Source organism: Panthera tigris, chromosome B2, assembly GCF_018350195.1.
Source record: "Panthera tigris isolate Pti1 chromosome B2, P.tigris_Pti1_mat1.1, whole genome shotgun sequence".
NCBI classification, from domain to species: Eukaryota; Metazoa; Chordata; class Mammalia; order Carnivora; family Felidae; genus Panthera; species Panthera tigris.
In genome coordinates, this window is record NC_056664.1 from 77,956,255 (window position 1) to 77,978,111 (window position 21,857).

Here is a 21,857-nt window from a genome sequence, read left to right on the forward strand (position 1 = left end):
TTATCTCTTGTTTTTTGGGGGTAAAGTTACCATATTTAAGATACTATATATTTAAAAAGCTCTGTTCTCCCACCTCTCTCATTTTCAGAAGAAATTCAAGAACGATGTTTCCTATCAACTTTGACCCTGTCCCTCACTTGTTTGTCTCTACTTTGAAACAACAATGGTAAGCATCATAGCATATGGAAAACTTCTAAGGGAAAGAGCAGCTATGGACAAAGCAATGCCAGATGGAATATAACAGAGAGCAAAGATGGCTGCTGGGACATGGACTCTGCCTTCATCAGCATTCAAATGCTCATTTAAATTCCAGCCTTCCTTATTAAATCCTTTAGAAAAAGCACAAGAGGAGCAAATCCATAAGCAAATAAAAAAGCCTACAATGAAAAAGCCATACAAATAGCTTACAGAATACAACTCAAATAGAACAGGCTACTTTTAGACATTTCTTATAAGTGTAAACAAAAGAGTATTATTACATGGGAAACAAAAACAGGAGAAAAGCAAGAGAATCAATGAATAAGGAAGACTGAGGTGTTGGTATTTCAAGTTTGGTTGGGAAGAAGGGATGATGAAGGTCAAGTGACAATAAGAAAGAACGTGTTAAAAGTGAATGCTGGTGGCAACTTTTCAAGTTTCAAGAAACTTACAATAGCATTATTTCAAGGATGAATGCATGGTAACAGATACTATACCACTTCTCTACTGATTTTCCTTTACTGCTGGTTAGGTAACAGCAAGAAGTAGAAGAGGAATATGGTACTGAAGTAGGCGCCTCCCAGAGGAGGTGAAGTCCTACATCAATTTAAAGACATGAATGAAAAGAATTAGACAACCACAAGCTTGCCACTCTCGCCATTAAGAAATATAGTTAATTTGTTTTCCCTCCCCCTGATTTGGGGCTGATCTTGTGACTTGCTTTGAAACCAGCAGAATGTGACAGAAATGAGGCTATGCCTGTTTCAAGATGAGATGCTTTTACCATCTTGGAGCCCTGAGAACCTTTGTAAAGGAGTCTGGTTAACTGCTGAAGAGCCACTGTGGAGAGAGAGAGATGACTGGCCAGCCATCCTTCAGGTAAGCTGCCAAACAAGTAAATGGGCCACCTGGATTTTGACCCCCAGTATAGTCTCTAGATGACTAGAGCTACATATGATAACAGGCCAAAGAACCACTGAGCTAAGCCATCCCTGATTTCCTGATCTATAGTGTCATAAACATTAAAATGGTTGTTTCAAGACACTAATCAGGAATTGACACACGTTTCCTTAAAGAATCAGATAGTAAATATTTTAGGCCTGCAGGCCACCTGGTCTCTACCTCAACTATTCAATTCAATTCTGCTCAACTGCCATGGCAGTGTAAAAGCAGCCACTGTAGACAAAATGTAAATGAAAGTGCAAGCCTGTGCTCCATTAAATTTTATTTATTTTTAATTTTATTAAAAATGCTTAAGTTTATTTATTTTGAGAGAGAGAAAGAGAGAGCAAGTGGGGGAGTGGCAGAGAGAGAGAGGGAGGGAGGGAGGGAGAGAGAGATAGAGAATCCCAAGCAGGCTCTGCACTGTCAGCATGGAGTATGATGCAGGGCTTGAACTCATAAACAGTGAGACAGGACCTGAGCTGGAATCAAGAGTCTGGACGCTTTACCGACTGAGCCACCCAGGTGGCCTCCTATATTGAATTTTAGCATAGCCTGTCACACAAGAAAAGGTAACAGAAATGGAAGGCAACTTTCTTTGAGGGATGGCCTTAGTGTAGTTCCTCTCTGGTGTGAAGATAACCTCATCTAGTCCATCTCCTCTCTGAGATGCAACAAATGTTTAAACTCAACCTTAAATATGATTGGGGTTCACTGCAAGTGTCAGATTTATTCATAATATGTGTCTACTCCACAGAAGCAGGAGTTTACTCAGCAACCAATCCTTACCATAAACACGTTTACTGAATTTTAGAGAGTCTGCCTTTTTTTTTTAAAAAAATTTTTTTTTTTTTAACATTTATTTATTTTTGAGACAGAGAGAGACAGAGCATGAACGGGGGAGGGTCAGAGAGAGAGGGAGACACAGAATCTGAAACGGGCTCCAGGCTCTGAGCAGTCAGCACAGAGCCCGATGCAGGGCTCGAACTCACATACCGCGAGATCGTGACCTGAGCCGAAGTTGGACGCTTAACCAACTGAGCCACCCAGGCGCCCCGAGAGTCTGCCTTTTTTAAGAACACACATGAGTGGCATAGACAGTACAAATGTGGAATCCATAAAACCTACTCTCACCATGGGTTATGCAGGTGCTAATTATAACTAAGTTTTTATAATAAATTATAATAGTAAGGAAACCTAAAATATTCTAATTTTTAAAGATCCTCTACAGAAATATATACTTAAGAAAACAAAAGGCTATAGTATAGCAAGTTCTAATTTTCCAAGTAGGAAAACAGTTCATCAAGACTCTTCAGCTTTTAGGAAGGCACACACAGCATCTCTAATCATTTCCATGAGCTGTCAACTGGTCAAGCTGCACTCTGAAAGTGTTCCCTTTTCTGTTCTGGCTACCTACCAATAGTTCAAATATTAGATGGCTGTACTGACAGCATATCAGAAAGTTATTAAGAGGATTATTTAGAGGCATATTAAAATTTCAACCTATTTTTCCGATAATTTTAAAAATATACATTACAAATACCACAAGGCTTCGCTCTCCAGTAATCACATTACTTTAAAATTCTTAATGTGGCAGTAACCATTACCTTTAAGAGTTTACTAAAATGGAAAAACCAGTTCTTCCAAAAAAAAGTAACTATTAAATAATTAAAAAAAAAAACAACCCATAATCACTAGACTTTTTATTGGAGTCCAAAATTTTTATTCATGGTACAGTGATCAATTCACTGTACTATTAAGAAAACAAATCTCACTGGTTTTCTATTTTTCTTGTGTAATTTCCTGAAGCCCAAGATGATAATGGTAAACCACATAACTGCCCAGCCACTGTGATAACCAACACTTAAGATGAGTTGGCACGCACCTGAATTCAACCACGATCTTCTTCTGGGGAAGACCAGAGAATAGCTCACTGTTTAACCCATATTTTGAGCCATCTTTGATTACTTGTTGTAGTACTGTCTGAAAAGTAAAAGGCATGAGATTTAATGACAGAAAAAAACTGCAATTTTTAAAAATTACTTACTTTGTTTACTGGTAACGAAGTAAACATTGCTTATTTGCTCATTCTAATTTACGGAACTGAGCATTTTACAGCATTGTCAGCCCCTCCTCCAGTTGCTAATGCCAGTCAGAACAGTAATAATAAGAATTAACATCTATGGGGGCTCTGTGCCCTTTTATACAACACATCTATTTATTCTTACATGAACCAATGATATAGATATCTTACAGATAAAGAAACTGAAGTTTAGAGAGGTTAAGTAACTGCCAAAAGTCCCACAGCAGATAGTAACAGCAAAACCAGGAGCATCTAATATTTACTTAATGCATACTATGTGCATACACTGTTCTAAGCATTTTCTATGCATTAACTCATTTAATCCTTACAACAACCCTAAGAGAGAAGTATTATTTTTATAAATAAGGAAAGAGAAGCACAGAGAACCTTCCCAAGGTCATACTGCTATTAAGCCATGTAGCAAAACCTTTTTCACTCCAGAGCTAATGTATTAACTACTGCATGCTGCTGCTACTCTTGTAATACTAACGATCACATGAACAGTAGAAAACACAAAACTGTAATTCAAATGCCTACTGGCTACATAAGCAAAAAACAGGAGATCTCACAGAAACAACCAAAACATATTCCATTTTTAGAAATGAACACAGAAAGATTATACAGTTCACAAAATTCACACTTCCTTTTTTGCTAATGGCGTGATGCATTTATTTATGCGTTCATTTTTTAGTCTAGGGGTTTGAATTTATTATGATAGGCTTCTCTTTACTCTTACATTGGTTTTGCTTCATGAACTGTATTCTGAGTCCTAAATATGTAGTTTATGATGTGAAGAATTTTACTATCATTAAGAGTTGGTTAAAATGGTCACTTAATGGAAAAGGCAGAGAAAGTAGCAGGAGGCAGCAAAACAATACTTTTAAGAAGCATCTACAAAGTGCTAGGTTTAAGTCCAGATGCTTTTATGCTATCCTTAGCCTCACAATCATAAAAGGGGCAACATTTCCCATTTAGTAGATGCAAAAACTAAGGTTCAGAAACAGTATGTATTTGCACAAGGACACAGAGAAAATATTATTTCTTTCACTCACAAAATATAGGACACAGAGAGTAAGGATGAATATACATCTTATAGCTTTGAAAAATTTATCATCTAGTCCCCAGGATTTGGTACTTCTTACTGCCTTGAATTTCACATTTTAGTCTCCTCCCTTTGAGGATGATTTATATGAAGACATTATATTGCCACTGTTAGTGATCCAAACATAAGCTAACATTTAATCATTCCTGGTGCTGCCAGTGTTAATAATTCAATTGTACTGCATGAACAGATACGTTTTTATGCAAGGCTAAGCTTGTACATGTGTAAGCAATGACAAATTCGTAATTCTCTACTTGAGAAGTAAGTTTTGGACACAGGTCATTGGCTACATGTCAATCTTGATAACATTAATATGCAAAAAAAATGTATTAATAATGGTCCCAAAGGGTTGAATTTTTTTCTTGATGTGATCTGAAAAATTCATTAGATATGCAAATGACTACTGTTTAAGGCCTGAAAATAATGGAGCCAGATGTAGAAGAAATTAGGCTTTGAACAAACAAGAAATATCATTAAAAAAAAAACTGTAACGTAACACAGGCACATTCAGTACCCCTTTTTCTTACTAGTTTAGGAAGTATGGTTACTGTAACACCAAACAGGGCAACTGTAAGCAGTCTGCTTGTTCCTTTAACAAAAATCACTCTACGATCCAGATCCTCAAGGCTGTAATGTTGGGAGGATTTCCAGGTGAAAAAGCTGGATCTCAAAGCCCTGGATACCATCCTTCTGTTGTCAACTGAGAAGGATTTGGGAATAAGCAAGCTAGTGTGCATCCTTAAATCACAGAAAAACTAATAGCTTATTCATTATAATATAATAAAGTATGAAAATTCACGGCCATTGAAATGTTAAATTATTAATATATGCCTTGCCTGATATATAAACCATATCTCTTTCAGTTAAGCTGGTTGCAAAGGCAAACTCCATCTAACAGCACAGTTTCCCATCTGAGGGAAAACAAAAGAAGTAAGATAACTGCTGCCTATGAAGCAGGCTGAAGTCTGATGGGCACTTTGGTGAACTGCAATGTTTCCATAAAAACTGAGACTGATGGGGCACCTGGGTAGCTCAGTTGGTTAAGCATCTGACTTCGGCTCAGGTCATGATTTTGTGGTTCGTGAGTTCAAGTCCCACATCAGGCTTGGCTGTCAGCACAGAGCCTACTTCAGATCCTCTGTCCCCCTCTCTTTCTCTCTCGCTCTCTCTGCCCCTCCTAAACTTGCTCTATCAAAAAATAAATAAAATAAATTTTAAAAAATTGAGACTGCAACTGGAAGAAAGAGTTACTTATTTAGAAATGGTAAATTAGACTCAATGGTTACTAAATTGACATGAAATGTTATCAAGACACCAACAGATTGTAGACACATTTTAACAAGCTCAAATTTTCTCCTGTCCTTGTGAATGATTTTGGTTAACTAATTTACCTTGAAGTAGGAGTGAAAAAAAGATAAAAGAAAAAAGTTCAAAGATCTAGAGACAAGCATGAAACACTAACTCTCCTTCAGGAGGATTACAGGGCTGATGGGCAAATGCCAATAAACTATATAACCTTGGTGAGAAATTATACTATTAGAAATTTTTGTTTTATAATTATTTTCAATTCAGGACTGCAGCATTGACTAAGTCTGACCAACTCAATACCGGCGTACATATTTTTTAAAACAACAGACCAAAGCATGCATTATGATAAACTTTAAAGTTAAACTGAGATGAAACTCTATACAAAACATCTCATACCGTGCCTATCCAGGATTACTTATCCTCCATAAGCATACATGAGACCCAATTCCTTTATGTCATTTCCCCAACTCCTCCAGGCCTACCTGAGTATTCTGATCCTTCTTATGCTTATTGTATCAATCCACCTTGTTTGTTGTTCTTTCGTTTTGTTTTTTAGAGGTGGGGAGGGGCAGAGGGAGAAAGAGAATCCTAAGCAGGCTCCACACCCAGCGACCCACTTTGAGATCATGACCTGAACCTAAGTCAAGAGTCAGAGCTTAACTGACTGAGCCACCCAGTCACCTCTACTTTTTTGTTTTAGTATTTGTTTTATTAAAAGAATAAGCTGTCTCATGGTTTCTTCTATATAAATCTTATGCGTCCAACAGATTACAGGCTACCAGAGAGCCAAAATCAGCAGTACTTTTCGTGTATTCCATACAGAGTTCGTTAACTCATTCAACAATAGTTATCTCACACATACTGCATGCAAGGCATTTTGCTAGGAACTGGGGATCCAATAGTGAGAAAAACAGATGCTATAAGCCCTGATGGAAATTAGAGTTTAAAGGGCAAGAGGCATTAATCAAATAAAAAGAATATAAACCAGCAACTAGGATAACTTCTATAAAGGAGAGCTATCCAGTGCTAGTAGAGCACATATATGAAGAAGACAGAAAGGCCCAACCCAGGAAATACCAAGAGCTGAAGGATAAGCAGGAGTTAACTTGGGGTGGCACTCCAGGGAGGGTTATCAGAATGTGCAAAGTTTTGAGGCAAGAGAAGACGAAGTTTAAGAACTGAAGGAAAATCACATAGCTAAATCAGAGAGTAAAGGTGCATAGCTGGAATAGAACCCATTCTTACCTTTGTTAATAGTTCTCTGTTTATTTTGAAATTTACAGTCCCTTGACCAGTGCTGATTTCACTTACCACTGTATCACATTTTAGCTGAAAAGATAAAAATCAAGTAAACTAGGTATGTTATAAAATAGACATACTGAAATTTGTAATTTTTATTTTTAAATTTTTATTTATTTATTTATTTTTAAGTAGGCTTCATGCCCAATGTGGAGCCCAACAAGGGACTTGAACTCACAACCCCCGGAGCTAAGATCAAGAGTTGGACATTCAACAACTGAGTCACCCAAGCACCCTGAGATTTGTAGTTTTAATACTATCAAATTGGAGTCCAAAGGCAGCCAAGTGCATCATATCTCCCAGTCATTGTATCTGGACCTGGGCCTTAGCCAATCTGTTTACTTTTATCACTCTATTTGGGTAAACAACATTTTCTTTGTTTCTGGACTAGAACACTATTCTTTATTCAGAATCTCTTCCTCTTTCCCATTCCCTCACCTCAAATTCTCCCAGCATCACTTTACGCCCACCTTATGTGCCTTGACATGTAGTGAACTCTTTTTATCTCCCCTACCCTGTGTAGAGATTACTTCAAAAAAAAAAAAAAAAAATCTAAAAATTTTTCTCTCCTACCTTGCAAGAGAGCCACAGAACATGCCATTCTGTCAGGCCCTACACTGAAGCACTTGTATCAACACATGAAATAGAAATCATTGAAACCTTTTGTCCTCATTGAATATACCTTAGGATTTTAACCTACTAGATTTAAAAGCACCTGATAATACCCATGAACCTTGAGGAGATACCTGTTATCACTGAAGAGGCACTAGTCTTTAGTTTTAAGAACTCACAGTTGATGGGGGAAGAGACTAAGTATTGTAATTAGCACAATTCTACTCCTGGTGTACTTCTGATAAAAATCTGGGTTGATTTTATGATTAAATACTTGCTCAGCTACCAAAGCTCTTTGATTATACTCAATCTTTATGCATCTTTTTCTATGATGGTGACTTTCATTGTTCTAATCATTCAGTGTGCCCAGATGCCTCTGTCTCACATGCAATAACTCTATTTAAAAAACCCTGTTTTTGATGGTATTACACTAAAAAGATTTGGTCATTCTCTACAATCCTTTCAACTCCTCTTTTAGATACCAAACCCATCAGAGAAATTAGAAATGAAAGACATTTATTAAATCATCTAGCCACTTCTTCTCTGCAATCATGATTCTATTTACATCTAATCATTTCTTCTCATATTTTAATGCTCATCTTCTCAGAAAATAATTTTAAAAATTACAACCCACTGCTCTAATTTATCAAGCGTGTTCTCTTCAATTCAGAAGTCCGTCCAGCTTCAATCTGTAAATTTAATTAACACTTCACTCCTCCTGTAAGTAGTTAATCAAAAAATTGAACAATGTCAGCTCAAGAGGAATGCTTTTTAACTAATTTGAAAAATCATCTTAACCTTACTGTACACAGCTAAAATGAATTTAAATTGTATTTTCCAAGATGCTTTGAACAAAAAAACCCTATTAAGTCATTATTATGGCTGAGATAGCTTGCAGAGTTTTTTCTTCTTTAAAAAAATAATAAGATTATAATGTCAAAAAAAGATAATAGTGCTAAAGTACCTTCTCTGCCAGTCTCGTGGCTTGAACTTGAATATCTGGTCTTGAATGGTCATTGTTGTTTCCCAATAGAGAATCCACAGAAAGCTGAAAATCAGCTACTTCTCTAAAGACAGAAATTGAAAAAGGAAAAAGCTATTATATCTTAAAAACATTACTAATATAACAACAACAAAAAAGACCAGCCACTATGGGTTCTCCACATTGATACAATTTTATGAAAGGATTATGCTTTCAAAACATAAAGCAAAGAAATCAGAAATATCACCTTATATTTATTTAGAACTTTATCTTCTAAAATTCTTCCTCTTCTATTACCTAATCATAGTTTTACAATCTGAGATAGGTAGCTCAAAGTGTAATGAAATTTTAATTGATATACAAACATCTACATATTTACCCATGCTGGAACATCTGATATTTAATAAGGAACTAGAGAATGAAACTCTATGGGCAGGATAAGTGGATAAAACTACTGTCTAGTCCATTGTCATCGAGACAAAAGAATGTATTTTAGAGGGGCATAAATGAACTTTGTTATCATTCTTGAAACTCAGGGACATGCCTAAAAAACCCTGTGTGATATCTGTTTCACATTACATTAAACAACTGGTCAACAAAAACCACTAAGAATTTTCTCAAGCCTGGTCTGTGGGATTGAGCCCCACTTTGGGCTTGCGCTGACAACATGGGGGCTGCTTGGGATTCTCTCTCCTCTCTCTCTGCCTCTTCTCCCAGTTATGTGTACGCATGCACATTCTGTCCTAAAATCAACAACAACAACAACAAAAAGAATTTTCTTGAGCCATTTTTGTGCTGAGCATGGAGCCTGCTTAAGATTCTCTCTTCTCCCTTGGTCCCTCCCCAACTCATATTCTCATTCTCCCCCCTCACCCAAAACCCCAGGAAACAAAAAAACAAAAAAACTAGAAGAGTTTTCTTGAGCCTTAATACATTATCCAGCAACCTAGTACGGATTATACTTACCAACCCAAACTCATCCACTAAACATTTCAGCTGTAACTGCAGACCCAAGTTCATCTATTAATCAGTCTCTGTGTGATCTTAAGCATTTTGCTTAACTTCTCTTGTACCTTAGTAAAATGGTGATGATAATGGTACCTATTTCACATTGTGCTGAGAAATTAAGTCCTGAGTAAATAATACTAATCTTAGTTCTGATGTTAAATAAAAACGTTAAACAGTCCTGAGTCCTGAGCCCTGAGGACATGACAATTCAATTTCTTAAAGACTAACTTTAATTGGGGAAATTTACATAAGGTTTGAAGGTATTTATTCTTACCAAAGGACTTTGATAGTTTAGCCACATATTTGCACCAATAATGTGGGAAATTGAAGAAATTAGTTTAACAAGATGGGAATAATACATGGACACGCAAAGATTTTTTAAAAGGTTAAATAAAAAGCAGTAAGAACAATTATGATATTAAGTGAAATTATACAGATGTGAATATACCAAAGATTAAAATTTTGACATATAGCTAGGATACTTTACATGAAGTAGAATCGCTCTCAAACATCCAGGAAACACAAAGAGGTCACGTGATCTTCTATAGATTAAAAAAATTATGAATAAGAAGCATCTATAATTTTATCTAGACATGAATGACAAAATAATGAAATTTAATTGAAAAATGTTATTATCTTGGAGGAGTCAAGATGGAGGAATAAACTAGAAATTTTATTTTGCATCTCTCCTCCCTGAATTACAGCCAAGATCAACACTAAACCATCCTGCACACCTAGAAAACTGATTTGAGGATTAACACAATAATCTGCACAACCTGAACCACAGAACTCGGCAGCTACGCAGTGCGGAGAGGTGAACTAGGGGAGAGAAGCCGTGGAGGGCCAGGAGCTGTTCTTGCTTGCGGAGACAGGATGGAGATGTGCAGAGAGTATGGGAAAGCATCTCACCCCCCCACACCCCGAAAACAGCTGGAAAAAAAAGAAAGAGTATGCAAGGGACTGAACAAAAAAAGGGAGAAAGGAGAAAAGAGAGGGTTTAAATTCCATTAAGACTCTATAAACAGGGGGAGTGCAGAGTCTGAAACTCTGCAGCTTGATACCTGGTGGTGGTCCAGTGGGAAGGGCGAATCCCCGGGAGCAGAAAGGTGCAAGGGGTCTTCAGGACACACGGGAAGAGGCGGTTCCCCTGCTGGGAGGACATTTGGGAGAGAGGGTGCGGCCATCCAACAAACAAAGGTCCCAGCGGACCCTGGAGAACAACCACATTTGCTGGTGCTGGAACAACGACATTAAGTGGGAAGCCTGGTACCAGATGTGTGTTGTGATCTCCCATAAGCCCTGAAACACTGCTACTACACGATCATGGGAACTTCTGGGGCAGACTGGCACCCAGCCACAGTCTCTGGGCAGCAGCAGCAGCATGGTCCCATGAACACTCCTTGGGATGGGTGGTCACCACGCCACTGCTTAGTGAGACTCTCCTCCAGAGAGTCATAAAGGGTCAATCTGCAGTCCCTCAGGAGTGAGGGGTTGGCAAACACAGCCGCATCTGAGACAAAACTCAGGAGGGAGGTGCCGGCTGGCAACCTGACGGCTTGGTCACGGACAGTGTAAAAGCAGGGAGTGAATGGAAGCAGGAGACAAAGGAGGAGTGCCTGACTGCTGGTTGGGGGAGAACAGAATTCCATTACTAGAGACTGGGTACCTGGGTGACGCCATTTTCACTCCTCCCACACATGAGCATACAAACCTACATGTGTCGCAAAAATCCACCCCAGTAGGCTAAACTGTGCCATCTAGTGGAGAATGGAGCCGTTACACTAAGCCCCCCCCTCCCCCAACTGGGCCAACCTCGCTCTTAAGGAACACTACAAGACTCTCTGCTTGCTTAGTTTATGGACTATAAAATGCTTCATAGTTTGACTTCTAAGGGAAACTGATGTAATTTCAATCATATTTCAGTCTGTTTGCTGGTATATCATTTCAATTTTTTTCTTTCTTTTAAAAAATTTTTAAAATGTTTTATTTTTGAGACAGAGAGAGACAGAGCATGAGCAGGGGAGGGGCAGAGAGAGAGGGAGACACAGAATCCGAAGCAGGCTCCAGGCTCTGAGCTCTCAGCACAGAACCTGACGTGGGGCTTGAACCCACAAACCACGAGATCATGACCTGAGCCAAAGTCAGATGCCCAAACGACTGAGCCACCCAGACAGCCCTCTTTTTTTATTCTTGAATACAGAAAGACAGTATCTATTTTTATTTTCCATTTTTATTAAAAATATTTTTAATTTTTTTCTACTATATTTTTTACTTTTCTTGTAAATTTTCCAAATTCTACTTTACTTCCATCATTTTATTTTGTTTCATTGTATTCATTTTTTTCAAGTTTTCAAAAGTTTTCCTTTTTTTTTTTTTTCTGTTCCTTTTTTTCTCTAACATATCAAGCTCCTTTCAACAACCAGACCAAAACACACCTAGGATCTAACATCATTTATTTGATTCTTCTGTGTGTTGATTCCAATTTTTTAATTTTAATTATTTTTTTACCTTACTAATTCCTTTATTTCCTTCAAAATGACAAAATGAAGGAATTCCCCCCAAAATTCACCCCAATGAAGGAAGAAAGGACAGCCAGGGACTTAATTAACACAGATATAAGCAACATGTCTCAACAAGACTTTAGAATCCCGATAATAAGAATGCTAGCTGGGGTTGAAAATAGATTAGAATCCCTTTCTGCGGAGATAAAAGAAGTAAAAGCTAGTCAGGATGAAATAAAAAATGTTATAACTGAGCTGCAATCTCGAATAGATGTCACAGCGGCAAGGATGGATGAACCAGAGCAGTGAATCAGCGATATAGAGGACAAACTTATGGAGAAGAATGAAGCAGTACAAAAGAGGGAGACTAAGGCAAAAGGGCACGATTTAAGAATTAGAGAAATCACATGACTCATTAAAAAGAAACAACATCAGAATCATAGGGGTCCCAGAAGATGAAGAGAGAGAAAAGGGGTAGAAGGGTTATGTGAGCAAATCATACCAGAAAGCTTTCCTAACCTGGGGAAAGACACAGACATCAAAATCCAGGAAGCACAGAAGACTCCCAATAGATTCAACAAAAACTGACCATCAACAAGGCATATCATAGTCAAATTCACAAAATACTCAGGCAAGGAAAGCAATCATGAAGGCAGCAAGGGGAAAAAAGTCCTTAACCTACAAGGGAAGACAGATCAGGTTTGCAGCATATCTACACAGAAACTTGGCAGGCCAGAAAGGAGTGGAAGGATGTATGCAATGTACTGAATCAGAAAAATATGCAGCCAATAATTCTTTTTCCAGCAAGGCTGTCATTCAAAATAAGGAGAGATAAAAAGCTTCTCAGACAAACAAAAACCAGAGGAGTTTGTGACCACTAAACCAGCCCTGCATGAAATTTTAAGGGGGACTCTCTGAGGGGAGAAAAGACGAGGGGAAGAAAAAAAAAGACCAAAAGCAACAAAGACTAGAAAGGACCAGAGACCACCACCAGAAACTCCAACTCTACAAGCAACATAATGGCAATAAATTCATATCTTTCAGTACTCACTCTAAATGTGAATGGACTAAATGTTCCAATCAAAAGACAAAGGGTAACAGAATGGACAAGAAAACAAGATCCACTTATATGCTGTTTACAGGAGACCCACTTTAGACCTAAAGACATCTTCAGATTGAAAGTAAGAGGATGGAGAACCATTTATCATGCTAATTGTCAACAAAAGAAAGCCAAAGTAGCCATACTTATATCAGACAACCTAGATTTTAAAATAAAGACTGTAACAAGAGATGAAGGGCATTATATCGTAATTAAGGGGTCTATCCACCAAGAACTAACAATTGCAAATATTTATGCTCCAAATGTGAAAACACCCAAATATATAAATAAATTAATCACAAACATAAAGAAACTCATTGATAACAATACCATAATAAGGGACTTCAACATCCCACTTACAACAATGGATAGTTCATCTAAACAGAAAATCAACAAGGAAACAATAGCTTTGAATGACACACTGGACCTGATAGACTTAACAGATATATTCAGAACATTTCATCCTAAAGCAGCAGAATACACATTCTTCTTCAGTTCACATGGAACACTCTCCAGAATAGACCACATACCGGGACACAAATCAGCCCTCAACAAGTACAAAAAGATCGAGATTATACCGTGCATATTTTCAGACCACAACACTATGAAACTTGAAATCAACTGCAAGATAAAATGTGGAAAGATAACAAAACTTGGAGAGTAAAGACCATCTTACTAAAGAATGAATGGGACAAACAAAAAGTTAAAGAGGAAATTAAAAAGTACATGGAAGCCAATGAAAATGATAACCACAGTCCCAAACCTCTGGGACGCAGCAAAGGTTGTCATGAGTGGGAAGTATATAGCAATCCAGGCCTTCCTCAAAAAGGAAGAAAGGCCTCAGATACACAACCTAACCATACACCTTAAGGAGCTGGAAAAAGAACAGCAAATAAAACCCAAACCATCAGAAGAAAGGAAATAATAAAGATTAGAGCAGAAATCAATGCTATTAAAACCAAAAAGCAGAACAGATCAATGAAACCAGAAGCTGGTTCTTTGAAAGAATTAACAAAATTGATAAACCCCTAGTCAGTTTGATCAAAAAGAAAAAGGAAAGGACCCAAATAAATAAAATCAGAATAAAAGAGGAGAGATCACAGCTAACACAGCAGAAACGCAAACAATAAGAAAATATTACGAGCAATTATATGCCAATAAAATGGGCAATCTGGAAGAAATGGATAAATTCCTAGAAACATATACACTACCAAAACTGAAACAGGAAGAAATAGAAAATTTGAACAGGCCCATAACCAGTAAGGAAATCGAAATAGTAATCAAAAATCTCCCCCAAAACAACAGTCCTGCGCCAGATGGCTTTCCACGGGAATTCTACTAAACATTTAAAGAAGAGTTAACACCTACTCTCTTGAAGCTGTTTCAAAAAATAGAAATGGAAGGAAAACTTCCAAACTCATTCTATGAGACCAGCATTACCTTGATCCCCAAACCAAAGACCCCATTAAAAAGGAGAACTATAGACCAATTTCCCTGATGAACATGGATGCAAAAATCCTGAACAAGATACTAGCCAACCGGATCCAACAACACATTAAAAAAATTATTCATCACGACCAAGTAGGATTTATACCTGCGATGCAGGGCTGGTTCAATATCCACAAAACAATCAATGTGACATATCACATCAATAAAAGAAAGGACAAGAACCACATGATCCTCTCAATAGATGCAGAGAAAGCATTTGACAAAATACAACATCATTTCTTGATAAAAACTCTTAAGAAAGTAGGGATAAAAGAATCATACCTCGAGATCATAAAAGCCATATATGAAAGATCCAACACTAATGTCATCCTCAATGGGGAAAAACTGAGAGCTTTCCCCCTAAGGTCAGGAACAAGACAAGGATGTCCACTCTCACCACTGTTATTCAACATGGTATTGAAAGTCTTAGCCTCAGCAATCAGACAACATAAAGTAATAAGAGGCATCCAAATAGGTGAGGAGGTTGTCAAACTTTCAGTCTTTGCAGATGACATGATCCTCTATATGGAAAACCCAAAAGTTCCACCAAAAAACTGCTAGAACTGATCCATGAATTCAGCAAAGTCTCAGGATATAAAAATCAATGCACAGAAATCAGTTCCATTCTTATACACCCACAATGAAACAACAGAGAGGGAAATCAAGGAATTGATCCCATTTACAATTGCACCAAAAACTATAAAATACCTAGAAATAAACCTAACCAAAGAGGTGAAAAATGTATACACTGAAAACTACAGAAAGCTTATGAAAGAAATTGTAGCAGACGCACAAAAATGGAAACATTTCCATGCTCCTGGATAGGAAGAACAAATATTGTTAAAATGTCAATACTATCCAAAGCAATCTACATATTCAATGCAATCCTTGTCAAAATAACACCAGCATTTTTCACAGAGCTAGAACAAATAATCCTAAAATTTGTATGGAGCCAGAAAAGACCCCAAATAGCCAAAGCAATCTTGAAAAAGAAAACCAAAGCTGAAGGAATCACAATTCCAGACTTCAAAGTGTATTACCAAGCTGTAATCATTAAGACAGTATGGCACAAAAAATATACCCTCAGATCAATGGAACAGAAAAAATGGACCCACAAAGGTATGGCCAACTAATCTTTGACAAAGCAGGAAAGTATATCCAATGAAATAAAGACAGTCTCTTCAGCAAGTGGTGCTGGGAAAACTGGACAGTGACATGCAGAAGAATGAACCTGGACCACTTTCTTACACCGTACACAAAAATAAACTCAAAATGGATTAAAGACCTGAATGTAAGACAGGAAGCCATCAAAATCCTAGAGGAGAAATCAGGCAAAAACCTCTTTGACTTTGGCCACACCAACTTCTTACTTACCATGTCTCTGGAGGCAAGCAAAACAACAGGGAAAATGAACTATTGGGACCTCATCAAAATAAAAAAACTTCTGCACAGTGAAGGAAACAGTCAACAAAACTAAAAGGCAACCGACAGAATGGGAGAAGATATTTGCAAATGACATATCAGGTAAAGGGTTAGTATCCAAAATCTATAAAGAACTCATCAAACTCACCCCAAAAACAAATAATGGGCAAAAGACATGAATAGACACTTCTCAAAAGAAGACATCCAGATGGCCAACCGACACATGAAAAAAATGCTCAACATCACTCATCATCAGGGAAAAATACAAGTCAAAACCACAATGAGATATCACCTTACACCTGTCAGAATGGCTGACATTAACAACTCAGGGAACAACAGATGTTGGCAATGATGTGGAGAAAGAGGATCTCTTTTGCACTGCTGGATGCAAACTGGCGCAGCCACTCTGGAAAACAGTATGGAGGTTCCTCAAAAAACTAAAAATAGAACTACCCTATGACCCAGCAATTGCACTACTTGGCATTTATCCATGGGATACAGGTGTGCTGTTTTGAAAGGGTACATGAACCCCAATGTTTATAGCAGCACTATCAACAACAGCCAAAGTATGGAAAGAGTCCATGTGTTCATTGATGGATGAATGGATAAAGAAGATGTGGTGTGTGTGTGTGTGTGTGTGTGTGTGTGTGTATATATACATATAATGGATGACACACACAATGGATGACGATCAAAAAGAATGAGATCTTGCCATTTGCAACTATGTGGATGTAGAGTATTATAAGGGTATTATGAGGGTATTATGCTAAGTGAAATTAGTCAGAGAAAGACAGAGATCATATGACTTCACTCATATAAGGACTATAAGATACAAAACACATGAACATAAGGGAAGGGAAGCAAAAATAATATAAAAACAGGGAGGGGGACATGAGACTCTTAAATATAGAGAACAGAGGGTTGCTGGAGGGGTTACGGGAAGGGGGCTAAATGGGTAAGGGGCATTAAGGAATCTACTACTCCTGAAATTACTGTTGCAGTATATGGTAACTAACTATTGACTAAATAAGTAAGTAAATAAATATATAAATTTACATTAACTGAGAAAATATTTTTATTATCTCAATAGAAACACAAATATTTCCCATTTGTTCAGTGGTAGAGGGACAAAGAAAATCATCATTTTAGTCTATTAACAATAATTCACACTAGGAATATTTCAAACATGACTTCTGAAATTATATGAAGGGCTATTTGCCAGCAACGAAGGCCCAAAAGAGAAATAAATGCTTCAGCAGTGTGTATGTGTGGGGAATGGGGGGTGGATCAACCAGAATTGACTTACTTCCCTGTTTTCCTTTTAGGAAGCTTTTAGTTATATATCTACAAGGAAGGTTTGCTTTGTCTATTTAAAGAGGTACGTATTGAATGTGAATTATGTAAAAAGTCAGAACCGAAAGCAATCTAAATGTCCATCAACAGGGGAGCATTAGAGTATTATGAAAGTGACACTTGAGTATTATGAGTGACATTAGAGTATTATGAAAATGACATTTACCAAAAAAGAATGATGTCAAGGAAAAAGGGTTCAAAAATCATACATACAGAAGTTTTATAACTATGTTTTTTCAAAAGTTGTAAGACACAGGGTACTTAGGTGGTTCAGTCGGTTAAGCATCCAACTTCGACTCAGGTCATGATCTCACCATTCGTGAGTTTGAGCCCTGCATTGGGGTCTGCGCTGACAGTTCAGAGCCTGAAGCCTGCTTCATATTCTGTGTATCCCTCTCTCTCTTTCCCACCTTGTTCACACTCTCTCTCTCAAAAATAAACATTAAAAAAAATAATAAAAATAAAAGTTGTAAGACACATTCAAAGAGAAATATGAAAACTACATCAACTTGTTAACATATTGGGGGTTTTTCCTTCTTATTCTTCTGTATTTTTCTGAATTTCCTTAAGATTATCTCTTTTGGTTTTGTGATAGAAAAATTAATGTAGCTATCAAAATAATCCATTGTGAAGAAGGAAAGTGGGTACAGGTACAGAGGAAACACAACTGGCTATGTGCCAATGACGGTGGTGATGGCACAGAGGGGTTCTAGAAACTATTCCCCTACTTTTATATTGTTTAGAATTTAAAAAAAAGGTTTTAAAAAGAAATAGCTACCTTTCCACTACTTCTGAGGAATTGCTGTTATGGTATTAGAGTGCAATCCACTGGCTTGAGTGTTACTGGCTGGTAACAAAGTCATTAATCCTGTGTATTACGATCAGTATTAAACAGAAATTCCACCACAGTTGAATATATAATTGAATTAGGAGACCTAAAGAAATTGATTCATAAGGTATTAAGTAAACCATACTGATAACAACAACAAAAAGGACTTAAGCCTCCTGACACTTAACAGCATTTTAGTACCGTAAAGGATACTTAAGTTTGTGATGGCAAAGCAGTAGAGATTCTTTTTATTTAAAATAAATTTAATATGCAGAATTTTAGACTTGTAGCCTAGAAAAATTTTGAAACCCCCCCTAATATTGATTTTGTATAAACCAAAGATATAATAAGTATAGCATCATTAAAGTAGAGCTACCTAAAGGAGGTTCAGGCAGGTAAAGAAAATCGTATTCAAAAGATGGGCCAAGGTTGCTCATCTTATTAAAGGTCTTTGAAACATAAAATACAAACAGATATTTTTATTATGCAAAATGCCATTTACAGATTTTATGAAATAGGTAACTGGCTTGGAATATTATATTAACTGATGTGTAATTATTAGATCCCCTTGTCAGTCCTTGCCTTTGTTCTTAGAACTTAATATAAAGCAAGTTGCAGCAGGCCACTTTAAAGATTCTTTCAACAAGGCCACATGTAGCCTTTCTCTTCCTCTTCCACTTATCTCTTTGTCCTATTCTGAGAACAATAATATTTATCCTACCCTATCTTAAAATCTTGACAAAGTTAAGTGGACAAAATATTAGAACATAATGATACTGATAATTCTATCTTTACATCTTTCCAAAGCTTAGGGCTTAAATGCCTACTATGTAGCTAATTTCTTATCATTATTAATTCACCAAAAGTGTATTTTGGCTAGATTTTGTAGCCAAATGGTAAATAAATATCATTTAGAAGAACCAAACTCACAAAGAGATAGATATCTTCCTGTATCCAAGAAAGCAACTACAGGTTGGTTATATGTAACCAATAGTTCTCTATCACTGGGAGTCCTCAAATGGAAACAAACAAAAAAACCCAAAACCCACAAAAAACCTAGCAGGTAAATATAGTACAACAGTATTCAAGCACCTAGGTATATAATCTCAAAAATACCTTCAAAAACCCTGAAATTCTTTTTTTTAAAATTTTTATTATTACGTTTCTTTATTTTTGAGAAGCAGAGGAAGACAGAGCATAAGAAGGGAGGGGCAGAGAGATAGGGAGACACAGAATCTGAAGCAGGCTCCAGGCTCTGAGCCATCAGCCCTGAGCATGACATGGGGCTTGAACCCACGAACCGTGAGATCATGACCTGAGCCAAAGTTGGACACTCAACCAACTGAGCCACCCAGGCGTCCCAAAACCCTGAAATTCTAACCACAATCTTAGTTCTTTTATTTGCTGTCACAGAATTAAATTTTGACCTTGTTCCTAATTTTTCTTAAAGATTTTGACATAATTGTAGTTAACAGCATAAACATCAAACAACATGAGACTTCTAATTTAATATACCACATCAGAGTAGGTACAATACAGATTTTATTATTTAAATCAATGGAATAATAGGTTACATCATATTCCATGGTTAATTTCAAGGTCTATTCTATAAATTGAAGAATAACTTTTTTTTTGTATATTGACAAAGTCAGCAACATTTTAAATTGTTAAAAATATACTTAACTCTTTTCTGGAAATTGGAACTGCAGATATTGACTTGATCAAGTTTTCTGGTGGAAGATCCAAAAGTCTGGAAAGCTAATGTTAAAAACAAAAACAAAAAGAACAGAGAAAGATGGTTATTAGATTTGTACCATATTCAGTGGAATACTGCTTATCAATAAAAAGAATATTCAGATACTTGACAACTTAAATGAGTCTCAAATGTACTATGCTAAGTGACAAAAACCAGACTTAAAAGGCTAGATGGTGTATGATTTACTTACTTGACATTCTGGAAAATCCAAAACTGTAAGAATGATGAACGGATAGATCAGTGGTTGCCAGGGGTTGAGGTTTAAAGTAGCAAAAGAAACTGTTACCAAAAAGGATAAATTTTGTATTTGTAAATTTAAAAATAAATGGTATTGGTGTACCTGGATAGCTCAGTTGGTTAAGCGCCCGACTTCAGCTCAGGTCACGATCTCACGGTTCGTGAGTTCGAGCCCCACATCGGGCTCTGGGCTGATGGCTCGGAGCCTGCTTCCGATTCTGTGTCTCCCTCTCTCTCTGCCCCTCCCCCATTCATGCTCTGTCTCAAAAATAAACATTAAAAAAAATTAAAAAAAAAAAAATATAGGCTGGCAGACCCCTCCTCCCCCAGGTGGAATATGTGATATTCCTCGGACACTCCTGGCTACCCAAGAACTAAGGAAAGAGGTTTAAGTGCTTGCCATGGTAATGTGGGAAACTAAGGCAAATGAAACATTATATTCTCTTACTGCATACAACCCACTGAGAAGTCATTGAAACTGACAGAGTGACCTCCCTCTAGGAGCTCAGCTGCCTCGATGATGACCCTTTGCTAGGGGCAAAACAGAACCTTAGCTTAACATTATCCCAACCTCCAGAATCCTGTTAAGTCAGCTTCCTTTATCTCAACTGCCCCAAGATATATGCTGGCAATCACACTCCAGTTTATGGCCCCCTGATATGCATCTCAAGAGTCTCATGACTGAGGTTTTATTAAACAGTAAAAAATGGTGTTTTCCTAGCAACCGCTACTCCCTGAAGGTCCTGGAAACCTTGCTTCCAAAATACCTTAGAGACTTACTCTATCCCTGACCCCCTCCCGACCTGAAGGTATATAATGAGTTACCCCTCACAATCCCAGTGCAGCTCTTCCTGCCCATGGGTCCTGTCCCTACACTTTAATAAAATCACCTTTTTGCACCAAAGACATCTTCAAGAATTCTTCCTTGGCCATCAGCTCCAGGCTCCCCACCATCATCCCAAATGTCATCATTATCAGCAGAGTCTGCTTCAGATCCTCTGTCCCCCTCTCTCTGCCCTTCCTGCATTTCCTCTCACAAAAATTATTAAACTTTTTTAAAATAATAAATAAATGGTATTTTTTTAATGTTTGTTTACTTTTGAGAGAAAGACCGAGCAGGGAGGAGCAGAGAAAGAGGGAGACAGAGAATCTGAAGCAGGCTCCAGGCTCTGAGATGTCAGCTTAGCGCCTGATGTGGGGCTCGAACCCACAAACCGTGAGATCATGACCTGAGCTGAAGTCAGATGCTTAACCAACTGAACCACCCAGGTGCCCCTAGATTTTCTATCTTAAGTACAACTAAAGTCTGCTGGCTAAACAAAAAACAAAAAACTTAGTTACAAAGGTGAATTTTAAAGGATTTCATCTGACAAATAAGTTGTGAACTTAGGTAATACAATGTTTACATTTAAATGAAAAACACAAAAAACTTTGTTTCCAGTAAAAAAGAATCTAACTACACAGTACAGTACTACCTGGCAACAAACTTTTCCTAAAAGTAAATTCTAAGACCAAGTTATAGTCACATGAAGATATAAATACCGAAATAGAAAATACCTTCAATAGCAGTTTTACAGAGGCACAAAAACATTATTATAGGATGTAAATTAAAAAGCCAAAATAAAGAGATTGAGGGAA

General features: G+C 37.2%; 1 protein-coding gene across 1 annotated transcript in view; it reads right to left on the reverse strand.

Moving 5' to 3' along the window:
- Nucleotides 1-21,857, reverse strand: part of RARS2 (arginyl-tRNA synthetase 2, mitochondrial) — a 64,042-nt gene that overhangs the window by 30,052 nt on the left and 12,133 nt on the right. The window contains exons 2-5 of the mRNA XM_007076916.2: nt 19,911-19,984; nt 8,509-8,611; nt 6,879-6,962; nt 3,026-3,123 (exon numbers count right to left, since the gene is read on the reverse strand). Coding sequence (XP_007076978.1) covers nt 3,026-3,123; nt 6,879-6,962; nt 8,509-8,611; nt 19,911-19,984 — 359 coding nt within the window. The remainder of the gene's footprint in view (nt 1-3,025; nt 3,124-6,878; nt 6,963-8,508; nt 8,612-19,910; nt 19,985-21,857) is intronic.